The sequence below is a fragment of the Lynx rufus genome, unplaced genomic scaffold (assembly GCF_022079265.1).
Source record: "Lynx rufus isolate CCGP_SWC_20201006 ecotype Redwood Valley unplaced genomic scaffold, mLynRuf1.p SCAF_18, whole genome shotgun sequence".
NCBI classification, from domain to species: domain Eukaryota; kingdom Metazoa; phylum Chordata; class Mammalia; order Carnivora; family Felidae; genus Lynx; species Lynx rufus.
Window position 1 is genome coordinate 520306 of NW_025814832.1, and position 25764 is coordinate 546069.

The 25764-nt window shown below is 46.3% G+C and overlaps 1 protein-coding gene across 1 annotated transcript; it reads left to right on the forward strand.

Annotated features, from left to right (window-relative positions):
- Positions 1-24170, forward strand: TRPV1 (transient receptor potential cation channel subfamily V member 1). Its single transcript, XM_047080540.1, has 15 exons — positions 1-487; positions 1292-1458; positions 1536-1688; positions 2169-2309; positions 2457-2755; positions 3335-3514; positions 5508-5666; positions 7114-7209; positions 8903-8973; positions 13091-13256; positions 13687-13753; positions 16202-16524; positions 17946-18073; positions 18619-18734; positions 23228-24170. Exons 1-15 carry the CDS (start codon positions 201-203, stop codon positions 23398-23400), a joined length of 2526 nt encoding a protein of 841 aa, XP_046936496.1. The 5' UTR covers positions 1-200; the 3' UTR covers positions 23401-24170.
- The last annotated feature ends 1594 nt before the right edge of the window (positions 24171-25764 follow it).

Genomic DNA, 25764 nt, shown 5'->3' on the forward strand with positions numbered 1-25764 from the left:
GAGGTATAGCACCCCTAGAAGCTTTAGTTCTGGGGGGATAGGGCCAGCAGCTGTTGGATCTCTGGGGTGTCCTGCTTCACAGGGGCTTTTGCAAGGAGGGCAGATGGGGGCTAGAGTTGTGGAGTCCTCAAGCTGGGCACACACCTGATCTTGGTGGCTGCCTGCAGGCTGCCTCTCAGGCCACAACAGATCTGACAAGGATGAAGAAATGGGGGAGCTCAGACTCAGGGGAGTCTGAGGAGCCACCCCAAGAGGACTCCTGCTCAGACCCCCTGGATGGAGACCCTAACTCCAGGCCAGCTCCAGCCAAACCCCACATCTTCCCCACGGCCAAGAGCCGCAGTCGGCTTTTTGGGAAATGCGACTCGGAGGAAGCTTCTCCTATGGACTGCTCTTACGAGGAAGGCCAGCTAGCCTCCTGCCCAGCCATCACCGTCAGCCCTGTTGTCATCATCCAGAAGCATGAGGATGGCCTCACCTGTGACAGGTAAGCTGCATCTGGAGCCTGAGCCCCTCCCCACCAGGAGCCCAACTGGCTCTGCCAGCTGAGGCCCCAGCTGTGGAGATACCATGTGTTCCTCTAGCTTATGGGCTGAAGGTCATAGAGCCAGGGAACTGGAGAGGCTTCACAAATCGTCTGGTCCAGCATCTGTACTCCTAGGAGCCTCAGGACACATGGTCATGGATGCTGGCCTATCTGCTGATCTTAGCTGCAGGCTGATCTCTAGGTTTCCAGGCCTCAAATGCTCACCAGCCCCAAACACTTAGACTCTAAGTTGAAAACCTCAGGGCCAGGATGCTTTTTAGAGAGTGCAGAACAGTTCCAGTGACAAGCCCAAGGGCCCTCTCGCTTCCTCCAAGGCAGGTGAGGGAGGTACATGGGCCGGCTGACCTCCAGGCCAGTGTGAAGACACTTTTTCACTTAACAGGAACCGTCCAAACTGCTGCAACTCCCCGCCTCCAGCCCCCTCCGGGCTACTGCCCCCAGAGCCCCAGCTCCTGAGTAGGCAGAGAAGTGAGTGGCTTGGGTGTTGGAGGAAGCAGTGGCAGCAAAGACTTTCTAGATGGTGCCTACAGGCAGGGTGGGGACAGAGTGTGGACACATGCACCCCATCGTTCCCTGTTACATCAGTTTCCTGGACGGTCATCTAGACTGAGGGATGGGTTTTATATCATGTTTTTTCACCTTTTGGTTTACCCTGGGATTTAGTCATGCTCCCTGACAAGCTCTGGAGGCCCCAGGGCTGAAGGGAAATCAGAGCAGGAGATGAAGGTGTTTTCTGGCCTGCAGGCAGTCTTCCCAGGACTCTGCTCCTGCTGGGTCTGAGAAGAACCTCAAGCTGTATGATCGCAGGAAGATCTTTGAAGCCGTCGCTCAGAATAACTGTGAGGAGCTGCAGAGTCTGCTGCTCTTCCTGCAGAAGAGCCAGAAGCACCTCATGGACAGCGAGTTCAAAGGTGGCCCCTGCAGGGCCGGGCTCCTGGGTCGGGCCCCAGCTGTCATGCACTGCTCTGACCCTAACTTTGTCTTGCAGACCCAGAGACTGGGAAGACCTGTCTGCTGAAAGCCATGCTCAACCTGCACGATGGGCAGAATGATACCATTCCCCTGCTCCTGGAGATTGCCCGGCAGACGGACAGCCTGAAGGAGTTTGTCAACGCCAGTTACACAGACAGCTACTACAAGGGTGAGGAGGGGGACGGGGTTTGGCATGACTCTGTGCACAAGCACAGCTGGAGCCAGGTGGCATGCCTGGGCAAGCCTCTGAGCTTCGTACTCCCTGTACCAGCCACTGAGTTGGCATCTCCTGGTCCTGGGGGGGTCCTTGCCTCCCCCACCTGCTGGACTTGTTTTCTCCTGGTGCTGAGGGTCCCATCCTCCCCTCTGTGGACTCGGTGTTCTTTGCTTCCAGAAGCCATGGCTACTCTCCCTGCTACTGTTCCTTGACCTTGGGCAGTTTTGACTATTCCAGGTCATGGTCTGGTGTTCCCTGGGGGTCTCTACTTCTGCCTCAGGGACTCTCTAGGCCTCCTTTGGGCATTCTGGCCTGCTCCCCTCTTGTATGGGGGAGTCACCTGGCATTTTCTGCCCAGATCTTCCCCCTGCACCTATCTAAGCACCCCCACAGGACTGTGAGTACAAAGCCAACAGCACACACCCTCCACAGGCCAGACGGCCCTGCACATTGCCATTGAGAGGCGGAACATGGCACTAGTGACCCTCCTAGTGGAGAACGGGGCAGACGTCCAGGCTGCAGCCAACGGGGACTTCTTTAAGAAAACCAAAGGGCGGCCCGGCTTCTACTTTGGTAGGGAGACCATGGGGTAGACCCTTGGATTTTTGACAATTGCCAAGGGGAGGTTTCGGGTGGAGAGAGAGGGATTTGGAGGCCGGGTGGTCCAGGGACCAAGCCAATCTATTCCTGAGGCCCATCGTATGCCTGTGTTGGCCACAGGTGAGCTGCCCCTCTCCTTGGCTGCATGTACCAACCAGCTGGGCATCGTGAAGTTCCTGCTGCAGAACTCTTGGCAGCCAGCAGACATCAGTGCCCGGGACTCGGTGGGCAACACAGTGCTGCATGCGCTGGTGGAGGTGGCCGACAACACAGCTGACAACACTAAGTTTGTGACGAGCATGTACAATGAGATTCTGATCCTGGGGGCCAAGCTCCACCCTACACTGAAGCTGGAGGAGCTCACCAACAAGAAGGGGCTGACGCCACTGGCTCTGGCTGCCAGGAGTGGGAAGATTGGGGTAGGGGGAAGGCTTCGGGCCTGGGCAGGGAGTGTGACTTTAGATGGTGGTGTTGGGGGGACGGTCTGCCTTGCTGCATGCCTGGCATCACCATCACACAGAGCCCTGCTACTGTGACACTAGCCTGTAGGGGTAGGGCAGGGGGCTGTTAGAGGAAGCCAGAGGAATTGTGAGATGCTGGGCAGAAGCCAGCATCGCACCTGACTGTTTCTCATTTCTACCTGTGAGCATCACTAGCCAGACACAGAGTAGTGGGGACGGGGGGTGCTAGGGCCTGGGGATAGGAGTGTGTTGAGACAAGGGTGAAACTGATGTGATCAAGTGTGATCAGCCAGGTGTGATCAGGCAATGGGTCTGATGTGGCCGCAGCTGGGGTCTGAGGCAGTGGGTGGGTTGATCTCGATGGTGGTCGGGAGGCTGCTGGATGGAGGTGAGGACTCTCCTAGGGCTTGGGTAGAGTCTCCAACTGAGCTAGGAAGCAGACTTATTCCTGGGGCAGAGTTGGTAGCCTGGTGGAGACGCATCTTGTGGTTGGGGCTCCAGGGTGGTCTCTAACAGGCTCTCGTATCCCCGTGGCAGGTCTTGGCCTATATTCTTCAGAGGGAGATCCAGGAGCCCGAGTGCAGGCACCTGTCCAGGAAGTTCACCGAGTGGGCCTACGGGCCTGTGCACTCCTCACTCTACGACCTGTCCTGCGTCGACACTTGTGAGAAGAACTCGGTGCTAGAAGTGATTGCCTACAGCAGCAGTGACACCCCCGTGAGTGGGCCGGGGTGGGACTCAGCCAGGGTGGGCTTCTTGTCTCACTGCACCCCCCAGCCTCCACCCCAGCCCCTCGATCCAGCTCTGCCTGTCTTCTCATCACTGAAAACCTGCTGTGTGGCGTCTAGTCCCAGAAGCTTCATCTCCCCATTTGTTCCCACTGAATGTTTTCCTTCATCATACAATGTACAATGATATTCCCATAAAAGCGTAAATATTTCAGATATACACAGACAAAAACAACCTTCTTTTTATACCATATAAAAACATGTAGCTTTATTTTGTTTATATAAATGGGATCAAACTATGCAAAATGTAAAACAACCAGTTTTTTTACTTACTGGTGTGTCTTGTAGATAATTTTATATCAGAGTAGGTATGGATCTGCTTCATTAAAAAAAACCCACGCAGTGTTCTGTAGGAGGGCTGGGGATAAATGTCCATTGGAGGACATTTGAGTTATATCCAGTTTTCTGCTCTTTCAGTACTGCGAGCCACTTAGCATGGGTTTGGGAATTTTTCTAGGATGCCTGGAAATGGAATTGCTAAATCAAAAAGTATGTATGTTTTAGCATTTTAATAGCTACAGCCAAGTTGTCCTCCACAGACTCCATCAGTGCATTTGCCCCCACCAGTGGGAAAATCTGCCCATGCCCTTGCCACCCTGGATATTATCAGTCTTTTCTCAAAAACCGGTTTAAGTTCTTGGGGCCTGAAATGCTATCTTATTGATGTCTTAATTCTCATTTTCTTGGCTAATATGAGGTGAATAATTTTCTCATATAGTTACCTGGCCATTCATATTTCCTTGGTAGATTTCCTATTCATTGTCCTTGGCCATCTCTTCCACTGAACTGTTTGCCCCATTCCTCTTTGTTTCTAGGTTCTCTTAGTATGGAGTGAATCCATCCTTTCTCTATTGCATATATTGCAAATATTTTATTTTTTCGTCTGCCTCTTGTCTTCTAACTTCAGTCAATGCATCGTTTGCTTATGAAAGGTTTTCAGTTTGAGAGCCAAATTAGTCTTTTTCTTTTATAACTTCTGTGACTTTTATCTTGCTTTTTGTAAGTCCTTTTCCACTATAAGGTTATACAATATCCTTCAATATTTTTGTTTAGCTCCTTTGTAGGTATTTTACGTTTGTCTCTTTAATTTGTCTGGAATTTATTTTTGTGTAGGGGTGAGGTAGGCATCTTACTTAATTATTTTGTTTCCACATGAGGGTCCCAGGGCCACTAAATGAAAAGCCTGTCCTACCCCCACTGCTTTGAAAGGCTACTTTCCCTGTCTGTTCTTTCTAAGGTATACCTGCCCCCGAGGCAGCCCCAGGGGCTAGGCTGGAGTTTGTGCTGGTGAGGAGGCTACCACAGTATCTTACAGGGCAGAGGCTGTGTTTACAGGGGCAAAGTCTAGTGGGGGAGAGAGGTCTAGACTGCTTTGCTGTGCCCCGCCAGCCTTTACCTGGGCTGCCATGCTGGATCAGGGCGTTGGATTCAGAATCCTGAATGGAGTGTCCCCAGAGGGCTGGCCCATGTAGGAAACGGCTTCAAAAAGGCTGAGGTGTTTGGCCTAGAGAGGAGAGGGCTCTGGGGCCACACTGCCATTTTCATGTCTTGGAAGGCTCTCTCAGGCAGAAATGCAATACTGGGGTCCCTGAGTGCAGAACTGGGACAACTGGTGGAAAGCAGAGAAGTAAGACCAACTTTACTCCAGAGAATTGATCTTCCTGACAGTTAACATTTCTCCCCAGGCTGCTCGAGGCAGCGAGGAGCTTCCCATCCCAAAGGCACTGAAGAAAACATTGAACCGGGACCTTACTGGGGGAGCTAGAGCTTGGGCTGGGGGTTGGGTCGATGACCTGCAAAAGAGGATGATTTTGGCTTGTCCATCTTAGGAATATACTGGAACTTCAACAGAGATCTCTTGGATATGAGATTTTGTCATTCCTGGCTGGGGAGTGAGCCTCACCTCTCTCTGCTCCCCTTAGAATCGCCACGACATGCTTTTGGTGGAACCGCTGAACCGACTCCTGCAGGACAAGTGGGACAGATTTGTCAAGCGCATCTTCTACTTCAACTTCTTCGTCTACTGCTTGTATATGATCATCTTCACCACAGCAGCCTACTACAGGCCTGTGGATGGCTTGGTGCGGCCTGAGGCTTGGGGACTGGGGAGAGGGATGGGCATTTCTAGAAGACCCCCGAGACCCAGGCCCAGGCCAGGCCCTGGACTCCTTCCCAGCTCACTGGAGACATGGAAGGATCACCCAGAGCTCCTCATGTCCCTGTACACAGCCCTCCATGTCTCAGGTTGTCCTGGCAACACTCCCTCCCCCTTCTCAGTCCCTCCTGTGGTCTCCTGGTTCTGTGAGGCTGAGTGTGTGGTCTATGAGGTCCCTGATGGCTGAGGAGGGGCAACAGGTTAGAAAAGATGCAGGAACTAGGGCTCTAGAAGCAGCTCTTCCCTCGGTTGGCTGTCTGTAGGGTCATGAGCTGGCGTGAGCCCTGAGCCTAATGCCATCCCACTGGCCTGCCCACTTTTGTTCATTCATTCACTCATTGTTTGTTCCCTGGACATCTACTTTTGAGCATTTCTTCTGTGCTAGGCCCTGGGCCATCCATCAAATCGGCTTGAGACCAGACTTCTTCCTCTACCAAGAGCCATGGACTCCTTTGAGTTACTAAACTGAATCCTTTCCATTCAATACCCAAGCACCTAATTTGCTGCCTTTGTTTCCAGGGTGCCTTGCTTATAAATGTGATTTAAAACCCCACTTCCTAGTTAGGTGAAACCTGACTTCTATCCACCTAGTAAGGCCATTTAACGATTTCATTTTATGAGAAAAGAGAAATGTGCTAATAAGACAAGCTAGTGAGGCAGTGTTTATCAAACATCAATGGCAAGCAAAAGGAAACCCACCCCAGGAATGTATCCAAGACACAAGGATGACACACATGTGTGTGGGACATCTCACCTCCCACCATCCAGGGAAACCTCAACAGTCATGGGACACCAGGGGTTCACCATGGGCTGTGGGAGCAGCAGGAAGCATATGGCATTAGCATCTGTAAGAGTGTCTCCACCTATGCCATCTACCTCCTCCCATAGGTGCTCCTGGCTGGACAGTGTCTGGGAAGGAGCACAGCACTGTAAGGATGCTCTGCTTGGCACCTAAAAGATGCCACTTTGGGAATCAGCTCCCACAGAAGGGCCTCCTTGCAGGTGTCCCCAATAATGCACTGTCTTTAATGATGCCTCTCTCCTGATGGAGGCTGGGCCTCTTGGGCAGCCCAGCTCTTTTTTTTTTTTTAATGTTTATTTATTTTTGACATAAAGTGAGCGTGTGAGTGGGGGAGGGGCAGAGAGAGAAGGAGACAGAGGATCTGAAGCAGACTCTGTGCTGACAGCAGAGAGCTGGATGTGGGGCTTGAACTCATGAACTGTGATGTCATGACCTGAGCCAAAGTTGGACACTTAACCAACTGAGCCACCCACATGCCCCCAGGGGTGGGCTCTTAATCACAGGGCTTGGTAAATGCTTGTTGAGTGAATGAATGAGTGAATCGAGTCACTAACTTCTCTGCACCTTGCAGCCTCCCTATAAGCTGAAACACACTGTTGGGGACTATTTCCGAGTCACTGGCGAGATTCTTTCTGTATCAGGAGGAGTCTACTTTTTTTTCCGAGGGGTAAGCATTCCTTCCCACACTGTGAGTTTCCATTATCACCAAAACAAAAAGCCAAGAGACTCACTCATTGCTCACTCACTCTTTACTTCAGGGGAGAGATGCCCAGGTGAAGATGAGGCATTCGTGCCCAGTGGGTTTCCGCAGACTCAGGACAGTTCGAAGTGTTCGGAGACAGATAGTCAGGACTTTCCACTGGACGTACAGTTGACCCTTGAACACTGCAGGGGTTAGGAGCACCAACTTGTCACACAATCGAAAGTCTGCTTATAACATTTGACTGCCCCCAAATTTAACTACCAGTAGCCTACTGTTGATTGGAAGCCTTACTGATAACATAAACAGTCAATTAACACATATTTTGTATGATACATGTATTGCACACTATATTCTTACCATAAAGTAAGAGAAAATAAGAAAATCATAAGGAAGAGAAAATACATTTACAGTACTGTACTGTATTTATATAAAAAACTGCATATAAGTGGACCCTCACAGTTCAAAGCTATGTTGTTCAGGGGTCAACTGTAATGTTTAATTATGAAGTAGAGTGGAAGTCTCTTAAGTGACAGGATCATGACTGGTGGTTATTTAATTAAAACCATCTGTTAAAGCTCAAAACAATGAAAGAAATCTACACATATACTGGAATCATTTTATTTTACCTGAAAACTCATACATGTACATTCCTTGGCCATTTTTCTAATATATGAACAGTCTTTTCTTTGAAATTGGAACCACTGTTACATATACAAGTAATTGGAGATTATGGTGATTTTTCCCTGTTAACATTTTTTTTATTAAAAAAATTTTTTTAATGTTTTATTTTCTGAGAGAGAGAGATAGACAGAATATGAGCAGGGGAGGGATAGAGAACAGGGGAGACACAGAATTCAAAGCAGTCTCCTGTCAGCACCGAGCCCGATGCAGGGCTTGAACCCATGAACTGTGAGATCATGACCTGAGCTGCAGTTGGATGCTCAACCGACTGAGCCACCCAGGCGCCCCTCCCTTAATCTTTTTGATCTAAGCTAGCTACACCTGATTTTTTGTTTTTTAGTGACTTACCTTTAAGGAATCTTTCCAAATCATTGGATGCTGTCTTCACAGAAACAACTGTCTTTTTATTTTTGTACTCATATTTTATATTATAATAAGATACAAAGCCACAGTAACAAGTGCAGTCTTGATGACAAGGATTGACTGTGGGAGGGAGCAAAGTGTGTGGGTATCCTGGAGAGGGTCTCCTAGCCACCAGCCCTCACTGTGGGCGTCAGTCAGAATGTTTTCAGGGAGTGGAGAGCACTGGCTAATCTGGTGACTTAGTTCAGTGGAGGCTGCTTAAAGAATTTTTACTATAATGCATAGTTCTTGAAGAAAACTAGGGGAAAATGCACAAATTAGAAAGAAGAAAAGAAATTGCTCAATCTCATCATTCAAACACAGCAATTAATATTTTGGTACTTTTCCTTCCTGTCTTTATTTCTACCTAGAGTCGTAATTCCACTCTCTATTTTTAACAGTCTCTCCTGACTGAGTCACATAATGTTACCCTGTGAACCTGACCCTCGCTGTTCTACCCTTTTCAGAACCTCTGCTTTGATGCATTTGTTCCATCGTCGGCCATTTAGGAGCATTGCAAGTACACTCACCATTTCACCTTTCCTGGCTTCTTACTCTGTCTATTTGTTTGCAGATTCAATATTTCCTGCAGAGGCGGCCGTCTCTGAAGACCTTGTTTGTGGACAGCTACAGTGAGATGCTTTTGTAAGTGATGCTTTGACTCTTATGACTTGATAGCAGACGGTATCTTTTGGCCCAGTCCTAAAGTTATAGCCATCAGTTCTCACCCATCCTCTCACCTATGCTAAGCCTGGAACGTAGTAGGACCTCACAAATGTGTTGAATGAATGACAGAAGGCCCTCAATACATGTGTGGATGAATACTGAAGCTCTACTCTGTGTCATATACGCACCAGGTGTTAGGAAATGACATATATGGGCTCATGTGGCTTATAGTCTGAGTTACAGTCTGAATACCCTTGGTCATTTTTTTTCATGCGTTTGTCCAACCATCTGGTAGTCACTGAGTTGGCATTGGAATACTGAGATGAAATAGATATGATTCCTGTCTTCAAGGAGTTTCTGATCCTTGGGGTAGCGTTTCTCAACCTTGGCACCATGGACATTTTGGACTGGATGATTCTTTGCTATGGGGCCTGTCCTATGCATTGTAGAATGTTTAGCAGCATCCCGGGCCTCTACCTGCTAGCTGCCAGTAGCACTCTCTCTCCCCCATTCTTGATGACCAAAAATGTGTCTAGATATTGCCAAATGTCCCCAACTTGGGGAGGCACAAAGTCACCCAAGACTGAGAATCATTGCTTTAGGGGGAGACAGATAAACAAAAACCATAGTTATAGAACAGCATGGATGTCACCGGGACCCTCCTTCCTACACAAAATAAGCTGGAACCTTACGAAATTTCCTTGGAGGACCCAGGATACACAAAGGGGGTTTTCAGATGGGGATGGGTTCTCCTGGGATTTATACTAAGCACTTAACTCTGATCCCCAAGTTTCCTTCATTCCTGAGGCCTCTCTATTCCTGGCAAATGAAAGGAGTTGATTTCTTATCCTATTGTAGCTAGCTTGTCCCCATGTGTTTACCATAATCTTCAGATACTTGCACTTTAACTCCAAAGGGCTGGGTCTATAGGGTTAGTGCAATGCTGGTTTGCTTTACTAAGAGAAACAATGTTCTCCTACATAGCATTGTGCCAATAAACTTGATTCTATTCCTAGGAGGACTTACTGCAGGCAGGTTAGAAATGGATTTTATTTTACTTTTTCAAAGCTACTCATGCCCATGGGTAAACATTGAAGAGTACTAAAACGCTTACAGTCAGTATATGAATTCCTCATCTTAAGCCTTCCCATCTTGTCATTCTCCTTCCCAGGGACAATCACTTTTCATTCTTGCAGCTCTTTCATCTGATGTTTTCTCACCTGGTGGATGAGGATTTAGCATCCTTTTACTTCCTTCCCCTCTGCTTCTGCTCCTCTAGCCTCCCAATATAGTTTGAAGTAATTTTTGTTTTAGTTGGTATTGAGTAATTTATGTTATGTCTCTACAAGTAGTATTCACAGTTGAGCTTCATAATATACTGTACTTCTTTTTTTGTTTGTTTCTCCTAAAATTTGTAATTATCTTGTTGTTACTTGTTTAGTTTTCTTTGTACCCATTGTTAACTTGTCCCACACATCTCAAAGACTCTCAGTAAAAATTTTCTCAAAGTCAATCACATAAATTATATGATTGGAATCCCTGCTCCTAGTTTTTTCCTTGAGAGATCTCCTCCTGGAGTGCTGTCCTCTCTTTCTTACTGGGCTCGTTGGTCTCTGGGCCTGCTACTTAGCCATCATCCTGGGACTCCTCTTTGTTGCCATCTTTGGGATGCTCACTGCTTTCATTCTGGGTTAGACTTCCTGTCTCTTTTTTGGTTTTTTCCTCCTTTTTCCTCCTTCAGTATTGTCATTTGGTGAAAAGGATTGTCTCCTGGTGAAGGGCACAGTGATGACAACTTTTATTGTGTCTGGTTCTTAAGTCTCATTCTCCCACATGTGCATCCGAGGTGTCATCCCTTCACTAGCACCTTAGAGATCCCTTTCACTTCTCTCCTGATTTGGATCTCTTATTTTCTGAACCCCAAGTCTTCCTTTTTACTGATTCACTCCCTTTTTGAGGGAAAAACATCCTCAGCTAAAGAAAAAAGGCACATAGTAGGGAAGGGGGGAGTAAAATTTATTTGAAATCTGGCATGCCTGAGAATATTTCTACTATACCTTCACATTTTATTGATATCTTGATTGGATATAAAAATATTTTTAAAAATTGAAGATATTTCTCCATTGTTTCCCTGCTTCCAGTATTATAGATGACAAGTCCAAAACTATTCTGATTCTGGATCCTCTTAATACCTGGTTTGGTTTTTCTCTTTGTAAATCTGTGGTATCTTCTGTTTGTTTCTAGTGTTCTGAAACTTAATGATATGTCTTGATTGCATTTGTTTTTATCCAATGTTCTGGGCACTTGGTGGGCTCTTTCAATCTGGAAATTTATGTCCTTTATTTTGGGAATATTTTCTTGAATTATTTCTTATGATATGTATATTGAACCTCCTGACTTAGTCCTGAACCAGTTCTTATATCTTCTCACTTGTGTTCTCTTTATCTTTGGCTATTCTTTCTGGGAAGTTCAAATCAACTTTAATTTCTGTCCCTTCTATTGAGTTTATTACTTTTGATACCATGTTTTAATTTCTGTGTGTTCCTTATCTACAGCACTCTATTCTTGTTTCATTGATGCAATATCTTCTTTTGTCTCTCTAAGACTATTGAAATAAAATTTTAAAATAAAATAAATTTTCTTCTTTTTGCATAGGATTTATTTTCTCTAAGTTGTTGTTTCCCATTTTCTTGTTTTGCTCTATCTTTTATATTAGAAGATACCTGGAAAATTTTTTTTTCTGGAAATTTTTTATATCTGCTCATGAGTAAGAGTGGAGGACTGAAAAGCTTGCTGGGAGCTCTTAATGTATGAATGGGGCTTATCAATTTTGAGCTTCACTATAAACTAGTCTAGGTTAAGCTATTTATTGGCAAACATCCAAAGTTAGTCGATTGCATCTTTTCAGTCTTCTGCCTGGAGGAAAGAAGTCTGGCTGCTAGATTTCTGAGAACTGAGTGGAGAAGAGGGCTTTCTGTAATCTGTATTATATAAAAATCACAATCTGCTTTTGGTAAAATACCAATGCTTTCACTGTTGTTTGATGAAAGTGGCTCCAAAGATCCTCTCCTTTGTCTTCTTCAGAGACAAAACCTCCACTCTTCCTTATTTTAGGTCTCTTCATCTCCTTTCTGGAGGTCTCTAACCCTTTTGAGGCTCCTTGGTTAAAAGAGCTGATTCTCAGCTTTCCCCACTACAGATTTGGATTTGGGTCTGCTAAGTCAGTTTCTGTTTGTCCGCTGCTTCCCAAATGCATATGTGGGGGCTCCATTTGCCACCCAAGGTAACTCTTTACCTATTTCAACTGGTGTCAGTTCTTATTTTGGCCAAGGTTCTGAGAATACAGAGGAATAGTTTTCCTTTGCAGCAGAGTTCCAATTGATGAGCCAGTTTATTGACATCAGTTTTCAGTAGACTCACATCATCACAGTGGTGTTTTTTTGCTTGGTTCTTTCACAGAAATGGGAAGTGAGGTTGTCAGCATGGTCGACAGTATAAATGTAGCTGGGGGTACTTTCGAGAGGAGGCTATGATGAACAAGGAGACCTGGGGTGAATATGTAAAGAAAGGACCACTGGGCAGACTCTGTCATAGGATCATCAGATTTACTACACCTTATCCATGGATCCTACTTGGGCAGCCCCCACCAGACCGAGTTGCTGAGGAACATCTTTCCTGGCTCTCCTCCTGAGTTTGATGGTATGGCCAGCAGACTCCACCTGTGATTTTTCAGGAGAGCATGGCCTGTATCTCCTCACTGCTAAAGCAATGTTTCCCAGACTTTTTTCATTATTGCCTTTTTAGACATTTTTTCCTAATTGCCCCTCCCATGAAATCTAATACCACAAATATACTGTAGAGTTGTCCATGCAATGTATTTCTATTTGTGCTTTCTACAAAAAGAGAGTAAGATTTTGTACTCCCATAACCAACTTTTCCCCCCTTGGGGATGCTATTACTCCTACTGAGAATCACGGGCTAAAGGAGACAGGACAGTCAACCCTAGCTCCCGCAACAGCCTGTTGTCTGTGCTTCTGAGGGGGTGCCAGGCCTCCTGGGTGCTCTTAGACAGAGCTTCCTATCCCTCCACCCTCAGCTTTGTGCAGTCACTGTTCATGCTGGGGACCGTGGTGCTGTACTTCTGCCACCACAAGGAGTACGTGGCCTCCATGGTGTTCTCCCTGGCCATGGGCTGGACCAACATGCTCTACTACACCCGCGGCTTCCAGCAGATGGGCATCTATGCTGTTATGATTGAGAAGGTGGGTGCCAGCATCCAAGCAGGTTCTCCGTAGAACCTGTTTACCTCATGGGCGTGTGGGACATGGTCTACAAACTCTGTCCATCCTCTGTAATGTCTGGAGAGGTGCTGGTTTAGTTCAGCACCCACTTTCCCAGATAATTCCTCAAGATTCAGGCCATCTGGTCTTGACCTGGGTTTGGGGGCTCCCCTGAAACTTGACCCCCTACATACCAGGCCCTGCTCTCCCACCAGAACAAAGGCCATGGTGGGAGAAGCTATGGATGACTTCCTTATGACACTGGAGCTGAAAACCACCAAACCAGACCCTCCTGCATGTTCTCCAGTTCTACTTAGGCTCAAGATTAATCCCAGGCTGACATAGTCGTGACATTTCCCTTGGCCGGCCTGGGGACTGGACTTGGTTCTGACAAGCCTGCTCTCTCCTGCAGATGATCCTGAGAGACCTGTGTCGCTTCATGTTTGTCTACCTTGTTTTCTTGTTCGGGTTTTCCACAGGTAATGGGCTTGGTCAGGGCTGGTGGCGGGCAGAGCTCTGGCTACCCTCAGCTTCCTGAGGTCTCTGCAGGGGCTGGGTGGGGAGAGGCCCACTGGGGTGTGTATCTGCAGGTGACAGTGTGGATGGATAAAGAACGCACAGAAATGAGCAGGAGAACGTGGAAATGTGATTCATAAAATATTGTAAACAATTTTAGAGGTATGAAGTGCTGCTTTCCTACAGTATAGCTGCATTTTGGCTTAGTTTTTATTTTATTTTTATTTTATTTATTTATTTATTTAGGGTTTTTTAATTTTTTTTTTAAGTTTTTATTTTGATATTATTTCAGATTTTCAGAAAAATTGCAAGAATAGTACAAATAACTTTTCTGTACATATTACCCACAATCCCCAAATTTTATCACATTTTAAAATCACTTTCCCTTCTACACACACACACCACACTTAAAAAAAAGAGTAAGCTACAGACATGATCAACCCTTTACCACTGGATAAAGTCTGCATTTCCTAAAAACAAGGATATTTTCTTACATAAACAATGTGTAATGATCAGAATAAGGAAATAAACATCAATACAGTACTATTAACTAATCTACCAGCCTTATTCAGATTTCACCAATTGTCCTAATAATGTCTTTTGTACAAATAAAAATCCCAGATCATGCATTGTATTCAGTTGTCATGCCTCTTTAGTTTCCTTTAATCTGGAGTGCTTCCTCAATCTTTCCTTGTTTTTTTGACCTTAGCATTTTTAATGAGTAAAGGCTGGTTTTTACAATGTCTCTCAATTTGGGTTTGTCTGATGTTTCCTCAAAATTAGATCCAGGTGTGCATTTTTGGTCAGACTATGGAGGAAGTAACGTGTGTCTTCCTCAGTGCATTGTATCAGGGCTTCTGTAACGTTTGTTTAGCCCTTGTCTGGTGGTGTTAACTTTAATTACTTGGTTTTGATGGGTGTGATAAGTAATTTGTGAGGAGATGTTTTGAGACTAGGTAAATATCCTGTTTCTCATCACACTTTCAACCGGTAATTTTAGCATCCACTGATGATTCTCACCTGAATCACTTAATCCTAATGGTTGCCAAATGATGATTTTCTAACCCTGTCATTCCTTCTACATTTATTCACTGGCATTCTATTATAGGGAAGAGCTTTCCATTCTCTTAACACTCATTTATTATTTATGTCAGTGTGGCCTCACAGATTCTTTTCTGTTTTTGTTTCATTTTTCATGGAATCTCACTTTGTTAAGTGGGTTATAATCTTACTGTCACCATCTTGATGCTGAGATTGTCTGAGAAATCATCTTTGGGAGCCTCTTCAAGCTGGCTCCTGTGCCCTTCTGACACATCCACAGAATTTCTGGGCACCTGGCTCTGCTTTGATCCTCGTCTGAGTTCTGCAATTACATGGTTCACATGTATACCCTCTCCTTCCCCCTCCCCACAGCCTGTTTTGGAATCTCTGTCTTGGAGTTACGGACAGCTTTGACTAGGAGCTTTGATTGATAGGGATGCGTGTGGGCTCTGGCACCCTGTGTGAAGGTCCTGGTCTATCAGTACCCACAGGAAGGGACTTGGCCAAATGGGTTAATGGATACTGGATGTGCAGTAACCATGGGCACAACAACTATAGAAGCTCTCAGGCTCCAGACTACATTTTGCAAAGAAAAGTGTAGAATGCAGCAAGAGACCATTCTGCTCTGAGCTGCTTAGTCTCCATCATTCTGGAACGTGCTGGCTTTGGGGCACCCTCTAAGGGGGACAGGAAGACAAGGGTGACTGAGAAGCTGGGTGTGGATCCAGGACTGATACGTAAAGTTAGATAGGTTGTGCACTGTACAAAGGCAGCTAGATTCACATTGTATATGTACATTTGCATATTTTTTAAAACATTTTTTCCCCTAGCAGATGATGATAAAGTTCTTATTGTAACAAAACAGTATACAGTTGACCCCTGAACAAAATGGGAGCTAGGGGCACCAATTCCCTGCATAGTCAAAAATCTGCAAATAACTTTTGACTCCCCCAAAACTTAACTACTAATAGCCTACTGTTGACCAGAAGCCTTACCACATATTTTGTATGTTATATGTATTATATACTGTATTCTTATAATAAAGTAAGCTAGAGAAAAGAAAATGTTATTAAGGAAATCATACAGAAAATACATTTACAACTATGCTGAATTTATCAGAAAAAAACCTGTGTATAAGTGGACTCTTGCAGTTCAAACCTATGTTGTTCAATGGTCAACTGTACTATGACGGTTTGCTGATAGTTCTGAAGAAGAGGGTTTTTTTTTCTTTTTTAAATTCACACAAAATTGCCATATGGCGAGCAGCATTCTTACTGCAGACATATCCTGGGAGATGGGGCGCATCTGTTGGGGGGGGGGTCTGTCTTGGCTTCCATCCAGTTGCATATGTCCCCGCCCCTGCCCTGTAGCGGTGGTGACACTGATTGAGGATGGGAAGAATAATTCTGTGCCGGCTGAGTCCACATTGCACAGGTGGCGAGGGCCTGGCTGCCGGCCACCCGACAGCTCCTACAACAGCCTGTACTCCACGTGTCTGGAGCTCTTCAAGTTCACCATTGGTATGGGCGACCTGGAGTTCACCGAGAACTATGACTTCAAGGCTGTCTTCATCATCTTGCTGCTGGCCTACGTGATTCTCACCTATATCCTCCTGCTCAACATGCTCATCGCCCTCATGGGTGAGACCGTCAACAAGATCGCTCAGGAGAGCAAAAACATCTGGAAGCTACAGGTGGGTCGGTGGGTGGGGTGTGCACAGCGGAGGGCACTGGCTGCTCTGTCGCTGCTTAACACAGCAGGGGTGTATGAGCCCCTGCAGGGTTTGAGGAAGGGCAGAGAGCCCAGCCAGGCCTGGGGGATCAAGCAGAAGCATCTCTCCCAGTTGACTCCTTTCCGGCCCCTCTTTCGGGGTTTCCCTGCTACGCATCACCAGCTGGTATTCACAGACACTGTGTTTACTGTGACTGGGCAGTGCCCAGGAGAAGGAAACGGAAGGCTCAGCCCCATGGGATGCCCACCTCACAAGAGCTTGGTCTAGGGTGGGCCCCAGAGACCAGACTTGGGGGGAGCAGCTAAAATGGGGTTGATCCTGACAGCTATGTTTTTGAGCCACCTGGTTCTTAATCTGCCTTCCCACCTAGTAATAAAAGCATCGTTCTAATTATTAAGTAGCAGTGACTCTATACCAGGTACTGTTCTAAGTGTTTTATATGCTCTCAGTTAATCCTCACAGCAATGCTGTCAAGTGGCTACAATTATTATCTCCATTTTTGTGTAAAGGCACTGAGGCATTGAGCACTTAGGCATCTGTGTCCAAGGTAACTGCGATCTTCCTCAACTTACAGAGGAATGACGTCCCAATAAACCCACTGTAATTTGAAAATGCATTTATTACACCTAACCTACTGAACATCACAGCTTAGCCCAGCCTACCTTAAATGTGCTTAGAACACTTAACATTAGCTTACCATCGGGCAAACTCATCTAACACAAAACCTATTTTATAATAAAGTGTTGGCTATCTCATGAAATTTGTTGACTACTATAATAAAAGTGAGAAACAGAATGGTTGTATGGGTACAGAGTAATTGTAAGTGTACTGGTTGTTAGCCCCTGTGATCCCATTGCTGACCAGGAACTCCTGGCATCACGAGAAAGGATTGTATCATTTATTGCTAGCCTGGGAAAAGATGCACGTTCAAAACTCCAAGTATGGCTTCTACTGAATGCACACTGCTTTTGCACCATCATAAAGTTGAAGATCATTAAGTTGAACCATCATAAGTTGGGGACTGTCTGTAGTAAGTAGCAGTTAGGATTCAAGTCAAGCTGTCTCATCGTGAGGCCCTGTTCTTTACTACACTATCTGCCCCTCTGTGAGTAGGGAAGTCTGGGGTGAGACACTCTACATCACTCATGGGAGGCCCTGCCCTAACCCCAACCTGGCAGGCACCTCAGTGCCTGGGCAGTTCTGGGCCGGATGCGCTGAGCTTGGAGTGTGCACCTATTGGGCTATGGAAACAAGCCTGGTATGGAAGGCACTAGCGGTCCAGCTTGGGGGCACTGGGGCTGGGAGAAACTCTGGAGAGGTTGGTCTTGGAAGCTAGCCCCTGGACAAGCCTCTGCCCCTCAGCCCTTTGTGTCTTCCCACAGAGAGCCATCACCATCCTGGACACGGAGAAGAGCTTCCTTAAGTGTATGAGGAAGGCCTTCCGCTCAGGCAAGCTGTTGCAAGTTGGGTACACACCTGATGGCAAGGATGACTACAGGTGGTGTTTCAGGTAATGTTCAGGCAGGAATCAAACTGAGGGAGCTCAAGGGCTTAGCTAGATATCAGGGATCCACCCAGAGCCAGCTATGGGCACAGAGGCCATTCTAGGGCTTTGTGGGCATAGGGGACTCAGCCACCTGCAGCCAGCTGTGGATACAGAAGCCTTCCTCAGGGCCTCTTGGGACCAGTCATGTGCATAGGGGACTCTCCCAAGGCCAGCTGTAGTTAGGTAAAGGGCTATCCCAAGGCTGAGCTGTGGGCATAGGAGACCTACTGGAAAATGAGGTGTCCAAAAGGGGTCATCCAATGATCAGAGTCAGAACCAGGAATCCAATATTTAAAGTCCTTGGGCCCCATGATATGGTCAGAGAATACAGCTTTGGGGGTGGTGTCCAAAACGCAGGCCCTTTTCAGCCTTCCCCTTACTGGCTATGTCTCCCTATCCTGCTCTATGGGCTTCTTGGGATTGGCCTGTGGCACCAAGCCCTCAACCAGGAACATAGGCATGGCTTTTAGGCCATCAGCTCCCAGCTCCCTTGTCTCCTTGCCCTGCAGGGTGGATGAGGTCAACTGGACCACCTGGAACACCAATGTGGGCATCATCAATGAAGACCCGGGCAACTGTGAGGGCATCAAGCGCACCCTGAGCTTCTCTCTGCGCTCAGGCAGAGGTGAGGTGTGAGGGAAGGGTGCTGTAGCACAGAGGTGGCCTGATGATGGGCAGGTGAAGCCTTGGGGTTCCTTGTTCCTTGGAGGCCTTCTTCGCCCTGCAACCTGAGCCCCTTCGGCTCAGGTCTGATCTCACTGTTTGTGAGTTTGAGCTCAGAGCCTGGAGCCCGCTTCAGATTCTGTGTCTCCCTCCTCTCTCTGTCACCCTCTCCTGTTCACACTGTCTCTCTCTCTCAAAAGTAAATAAACATTAAAAAAAAAAAAGAATGAAGCAAACCTAGTTTTTATTGAACACATTTTGAGTTATAACTACAATTTTGCACTAATTCTTTGTTTTTAGATTTTAGAAAATTGTGGTAAAATATACGTAACACAAAAGTTACCATTTTTAAGTGTTCAATTCATTGGTGTTAATTACATCCACAATGTTGTGCAGACTTCACCACTATTTCCAAAACCTTTTCATTATTTCAAACAGAAACTCTTTACCTATTGAACAGTTACTCCTATTTTTCCCTCTGTCTCTATTCTACTTTCTGTCTCAGTAATATTCCATTGTATGTATATACCATGTTTTATTTATCCACTCATCTGTTGATTGACATTAGGATCGTATCCACTTTTTTGGCTATTGTGAATAATGCTGTGAACATTGGTGTCCAAGATTCTGTTTGACTCCCTGCCTTCAATTCTTTTGGAATTAAACTGCTGGGTCATATGGTAATTCTGTGTTTAGCTTTTTAAGGAATGCCAAACTATGTTCTATAGCAGCTGCATTATTGTACATTCCCACCAGCAATACATGAGGGTTCCACATCCTCACCAACACTTGCTATTTTCTGGGTTTTTGTGGTGGTGTATTGGTTGTCTTCGCCACCTTACTGGATGTGAAGTAGTCAAAATGTCCATTTCATTCTCATGTTTGAAGACTATCTTCATTGAATAAAGAATTCTGGGTTAACAGATATTTTTCCTCTTTTTTTTAAAAAAGTTTTTTCCAACGCTATTTTTCTCCACTGGTCTCCATTGTTTCTGATGGAAAGTAGCTCATTATTTGCATTACTATATGTAATATGTCTTTTTTTCTCTGGCTGTTTTCAAAATATTCTCTTCATCTTTGGTTTTCAGCAGTTTGACTAAGACGTGCTCAGGTTTGGTTTCCTTTGGTTTTATCCTGTTTGGCGTTTGCCTGAGATTCTTCAATCTGTATGTCAGTGTTTCATCAAATTGGGAAACCATATATATTTTGCTTCATTCTCCCTATCTTCTTTTTTGGGGACCCCAGTTGCATGTATTTTTGATTACTTGATATTACCCCATAGGTTTCTGAGATTTTGGTCATGTTTCCTTAATTTTTTCTGTTTCTCAAATTTGATAAGTTTTATTGATCTGTCTTCAAGTTTATTGATACTATTCTCCAAAGTGCTATTAAGCTCATCCAGTGACTATTACATTTCAAGTATTGTGCTGTTGGTTCTTAAATTTCTATTTGGTTATTTTTTTTTGTAGTTTTCATTTCTTTTCTGAGATTCTCTAGTGTCCTCTCATCAAGACCATATTTTCCTTTTTTTTTTTTTTTTTTTTTTTTGAACATACTCATAATAGCTGATTTAAGTTATCTGCCTGCTAAATCCAACATCTGGGCCATCTTGGAGTCAGTTTCTATTGACTGCTTTTTCTTCCCCCTTACTGTGAGTCACATTTCCTTGTTTCTTTGCATGTCTAGTGACTTTTAATTGTATACTGGGAATTATGGATAATATGTTGTAGAGACTCTGGGTTGAATTTTTTTTTTTAACAATTTTTTTTAATGTTTATTTTTCACAGAGAGAGAGAGAGAGAGAGACAGAGCATGAGTGGGGGAGGGGCAGAGAGAGAGGGAGACACAGAATCCGAAGCAGGCTCCAGGCTCTGAGCTATCAGCACAGAGCCCGACGTGGGGCTCAAACTCACAAACCGTGAGATCATGACCTGGGCTGAAGTCGGACGCTCAACTGACTGAGCCATACAGGTGCCCCGAATTTTTGTTTTAATTGGCAGTTCAATTATTGATGATGAATCACCCTGAACTTGTATACACTTAGTTTTAAACTTTATTATGGTAGATATGTGAAATGCCAAGTTATTTGCCAATCCCATAAAACTTGTGGGACTGAACCTCCCAACTGTTTCTCCTGAGGATCTTGTCAGGGCTTAGTTTTAGGCTTTGTTAGGGTGGGTGGGTCTTGAGTAGACCTTACTCTAGGGCATGTAGAGTAAATAGGGTATTTCTGGTATTTTAGCTTGATCCTCATAGTAGGAAAAAAAGAGTGTTAATGTGGTGGTCTCTCCACTCAGTACTGCTCAGCTTCTAGTGTTTCTGTCCCACTTTCAGCCCCATAGTGGCCACTGCCTAGTGAGCCTTATGTGATCTCACACTGTGCAGGTATGATCCAGCAACCCATCCCAGAGACTTTTGGACCTCCACCCCTACAGCTCCCTTCTTCCTCTTCTCCTGCACCCTGTCCCACAGATTCTAGCTGCTTTGGCTGCTCCAAACCCTGATCTCTTCTTCCTTAGCTCAGAGGCACTGCCATACTCTGTTTGGACTCCCGTGTGCTGCACCATGGTCAGAGAAATTGTCCCTAAGCAAAGTATCAGCGCAATCATGGGGCTCACTTTGTCAGTTTCACTTCTCTCAGCAATCACAGTTTCCAGTCTGTGTCCAATGTCTGGAAACATTTATTGCAAGTATTTTATCCTGTTTTATGGTTGTTTACAGCAGAGTGGCTAGCCTAGTACTAGACACTCCATCAGAGCTGGAAGTAGAAATCTATTTTAACAAGAGGCTTACTTTGGAAAACTACTTAAGGGCGTAATCAGTTTTCCCAAGAGCCTCCTGCAATCCCGTAATTTTCCTACGAGTTTCACTGGAAGCACTTCCTGTGTCATGCCATAATACTTATTGATTATCTCTTCAATTGTTACCTGGTCTAACTTTTCAAAGATGGCTTTGTCTGTAATTTGAGCAGGTGTCCGACATCACTCCTATTGATTTTGTGAAACCCCACATCTTTAAGAGACTTGGTGTTTCACTTTGCAGTTGATTTGCGTTGTGTTTGCATGACATTGTTGGCTGCTTCTAACATTACACATTCACTGTGATATTATATTGGCTAAGTGGCAGGGATACACATATTCATTCATGTTACTTGGGGTTGGGGCCAGAGATGGTTAGAGGTTCCCTGATTTTACATTTATAATTAATTAGTGAATATTTCCTGAGGATTTTGCTTTCCTGTACAACCTTGTAACAGTGGACACTTTAGTAATGAATAGTCATAATTCAGATAACAAGGAACTCTCCCACCCACAAAGTGTGTTGTGATTGGGAAGGGGTAAAGGAATGTATAAGAGAAAGGCCAGGAAAGAAAAGTGGTTAGTAGCTGAGCACTAAGGAGGGCACTAGGGAGGGCATGTGTGGGAGTCTTGGCATTAGGACTGTGGGAAGTGGGCACTGGGAGCCCCATGCCTCCTTTGAGAGCCTTTGAACTGGAGCTGGACCAAGCAGTCTCTGAGGCCAACCAGAAGATTGTGTCTCAATGAGACCTGGCCTGTATCCCCATGAAGCCCAGCTTCTATGCCTGGGTTCCCCAAGGGATCATCCTTCAGGAGTTGATGCTTGGTATTAGATTGTGTTTGGGGACAGGCCAGTGTCAGCCTGCAGGCCTGGGGTAAATACTGAGACCTGGAGACTTCACCTGGAGTGGTCATGATGGACCAGCCTCCCATATTCCTGACGCCTTTGACATTAGCAAAGGGGCCTGAATTGTGACCTAAGAGTGGGAGGTATAAATTTAGGCTGATTTTCCAGAGATTAGACCCAGGGTGGCCAACCAGAGGCCTTGGCTGACCAGGGCTCTGGCAGTGGGAGGAGAACATGTACAGCTTTCCCTCTTCACTGTCATTTTGCCTAGGTGGCTGGGAACCTGGAGATGGCTATGGGGGAAACAACTGGGCCCCCTTTGGGAGCTTCCTGCCCATATATGAGAGCCCCATTTAAGGCCTGGTATCATCATGGTTTCCTGGGCACTATTCCCAATTTGCTGTGCCCTGGTGGGGCCCGGTCCCCAAATCCTGATTCTTTGGCTGGTGTCCATCACCCTATAGCTGATGTGATGTGGAGCCACCATGGGGCAGGTCCCAGTGTTGCTCTGTGGAGACGTGGTCTCCCTCCCATGTGGGCAGGGGGGAAATGGAAGCTGGGAAAGGCAAGCAATGGGCTCTCATGAGGCCCCTGCAAGTCAGGTTAACGTGAAGGAAGAGAATTTAGGAAGTGCCAGAGAAGATGAGGCTCCTTAAGCAGGTAAGGAAAGAGGCAATGGCATGTATCCATGTGTCTCAGGAAGCACCGAAATGTCTGGGTCTCCTTTCATCTGGAGATTGGTAAGGCCAACAAATAAGTGTTTATTGCTGCTTGCAGCATCCAAGGCAGTAATGATGTTTTACCCTTCAGTTTCAGGAAGAAACTGGAAGAATTTTGCCCTGGTTCCCCTCTTAAGAGACACAAGTACAAGAGAAAGGCACCCTGGCCAGCCGGAGGAGGTTCATCTGAGGCACTTTGCAGGTTCCCTCAAGCCAGAAGATGCTGAGGTCTTCAAGGATCCTGCTGCTTTAGGGGAGAAATGAGCGACCCCTACAGGGTTCTCTTAACACTATTGGGCCTCAGGATATGCCACTGCTGCCATACGGCACTCTCAGCAGCCTGGCCTGGTCTGTGCCTGCCTCGGCACTTTCCTCGCCTGCCCTGGACAAGCTGTGTGAAGCATTGTTGGATGCCTGGGAAGAGATAGCCATCCAACCCTCACTGTCCCCAAGTGAGTCTCCTGAAAGGAAAGGATTTTGCTCGCTCGCTCTCTCTCTCTTTTTTTTTTTTTTTACAGACTTTGTTAAGTATCATGAATGATGTATCTTTATGTGGACGTATGTGATGCCCCTATTTTATTTTATTTTCTATCACTAGGACTAAAAGTGAATGAGGCCCAGGAAAACACCTCTTAGAACATGTCCTTCAATGTAAAATGCCAAAGCTGTTCTCTGTATTGGGTTTAATACCTTCCTTGAACAAAGCGGTCTGGGGGTGATGTCGTTTATTCCTCAGAGAAGGTGGGGGAGGCTGGCCCTATTCCCAGCTCTGGTGGAATCAGGTTTTTCCAGAGTGACTTCCTCCTTCTGTGTGATCCATCACAGTTCCAAAAATTTTAGCTCTATTGCTGTTCAGATGAAAGTATGGAACCCTGTCTCAAAAGCATGTGGCAAGAGTTTTTTAATGATCTTCTATTTGTTGTGACCATAGTCCTGCTCCCCTGCAGTGGTATGTATCTCCACCTCCATCCATCCTGTTGTCCATCAAATACATAAGTAAGTAAGCAAGTAAATAAATAAATAGGTAAATATCATATCAAGTGTGAACTTTGTGCCAGTCACTGGGCTAGCATAGCGAGTTGGCTCTGTGGTCTATGTGTGTGTGTGTGTGTGTGTGTGTGTGTGCATACTACCGAGGCTGGGACAGTTAGTAAGGTTACACAGTCAGCAAAGAGCATTGCCTGGGTCTGACCCCAGGCAGTGTGACTCCAAAGCCTGGAACTTACCTGCAGTGCCAGGCAACCTGGCAGAGAAGGTGCTGGGGCATGCCAGTCCATCCCTGGGGAAGGGAGACGTGCTTCCTCTTGTGGGCCTGAGACCCCTCGCTTTATCTGTAAGCCTTTCTCTGAAGGTGTCACGTAGATGTCAGATATTTGCAACTTTCAGACTTACTCAGAGCTGGAAGGAAGCTTGTGGGTGTCCTTTTGTAAAATGAATGATCATGACCTTTTGTGTAAACCTGCGTTGTTTAAAGAAAGACACATGCAACTAGCCCATTCTTTCTCCTTTGTAGCGGTCACTGTCTCCTTATTTCTCTCTGTCCCTGTGTCCCTCCCTCCATCACCTGGAGGCAGGATGAGCCACAAGCCAGAATCCCCAATGGGGAGGCTGCTGAGCTCTCCTAGCCCAGAGATATCTGTGGCCTGCTAGGATGCAGACAGGGCTTCTCCTGACCACTGTCAGGGTGGATCTGTTCAGGCCTGAGGCAGTTGATGGAGCTCTGCCTGGCTCTCAGTCCTTCTTCCTTCTTCACTGCACCAAATGGGGTATTTCCTAGAGCAGGTCAAGGCCTTGGCCCATCCCTGTGTGCACTCACCCCTTCTCTTCCACCTCTTTCTTCAGGGGAGAGCTTGTGTGCCTGCCACCAGAGCCTGATGTCTGCAGGGCTTGGGGGGTGTAGGGAGGAGGTGAGGTTGTGCTTGATTCCTGCCCAGTATGTCCTTTGTGGTCGTTTTACAGTTCAGGGCAGACAGACGCTGACCCCAGTCTGGTGAGATGGGGCCCCATGTAGGGCAAATGTCCAGGGGCTGCCTAAAATTCAGGCCTCTAGGGAGCGAGATTAGGGCGGGAATATCTAACGGCTGCCCTTTTCCCTCTTGCTGCCCCATCCCATCCGGGCCACGGGCTGCATTTCCCCTTTGTGTTTTGTTCCGCACACACAGCGCATCTGGGAGGTTCCTTTGGTCACTGTTTTCTTTTTTTTAGGCTCTGCTTGTTTCATGCACCATCACAGAAGGAGCTGAAGTCACTGATAAAGGGTGGGCACAGCATGGCTCATGGCTGCTACGAGAAACGAGGAGCTGGATTGCGGAGGGCAGTTTATTGGTCCTTCCAGGTTCCCAGGCCCCGGTGCTGCTGTGACTGAGTGCTAAAAGTCACCCATGTGGTGTCCAAGGCTGAGTGCGCAATACTGGGTTCTGCGGGGCTCCAGGCTTGGCAGAAGAAGGCAGAACTCCTGGCTCCACTGTTCTATGAGGTCCCCAAACACGGGTGGGAATCCGTCTCACCTGCAGCCCCAGCAAGTGCAGCCCGGGGTTCCACTGGCGGAGGTGTTGTCTTTGGTCTGGGGTGCTGACTCAGCTGAGCTGGGTCAGTTCCCTGCCTGACCGCACTGGTGACAGCATCCCC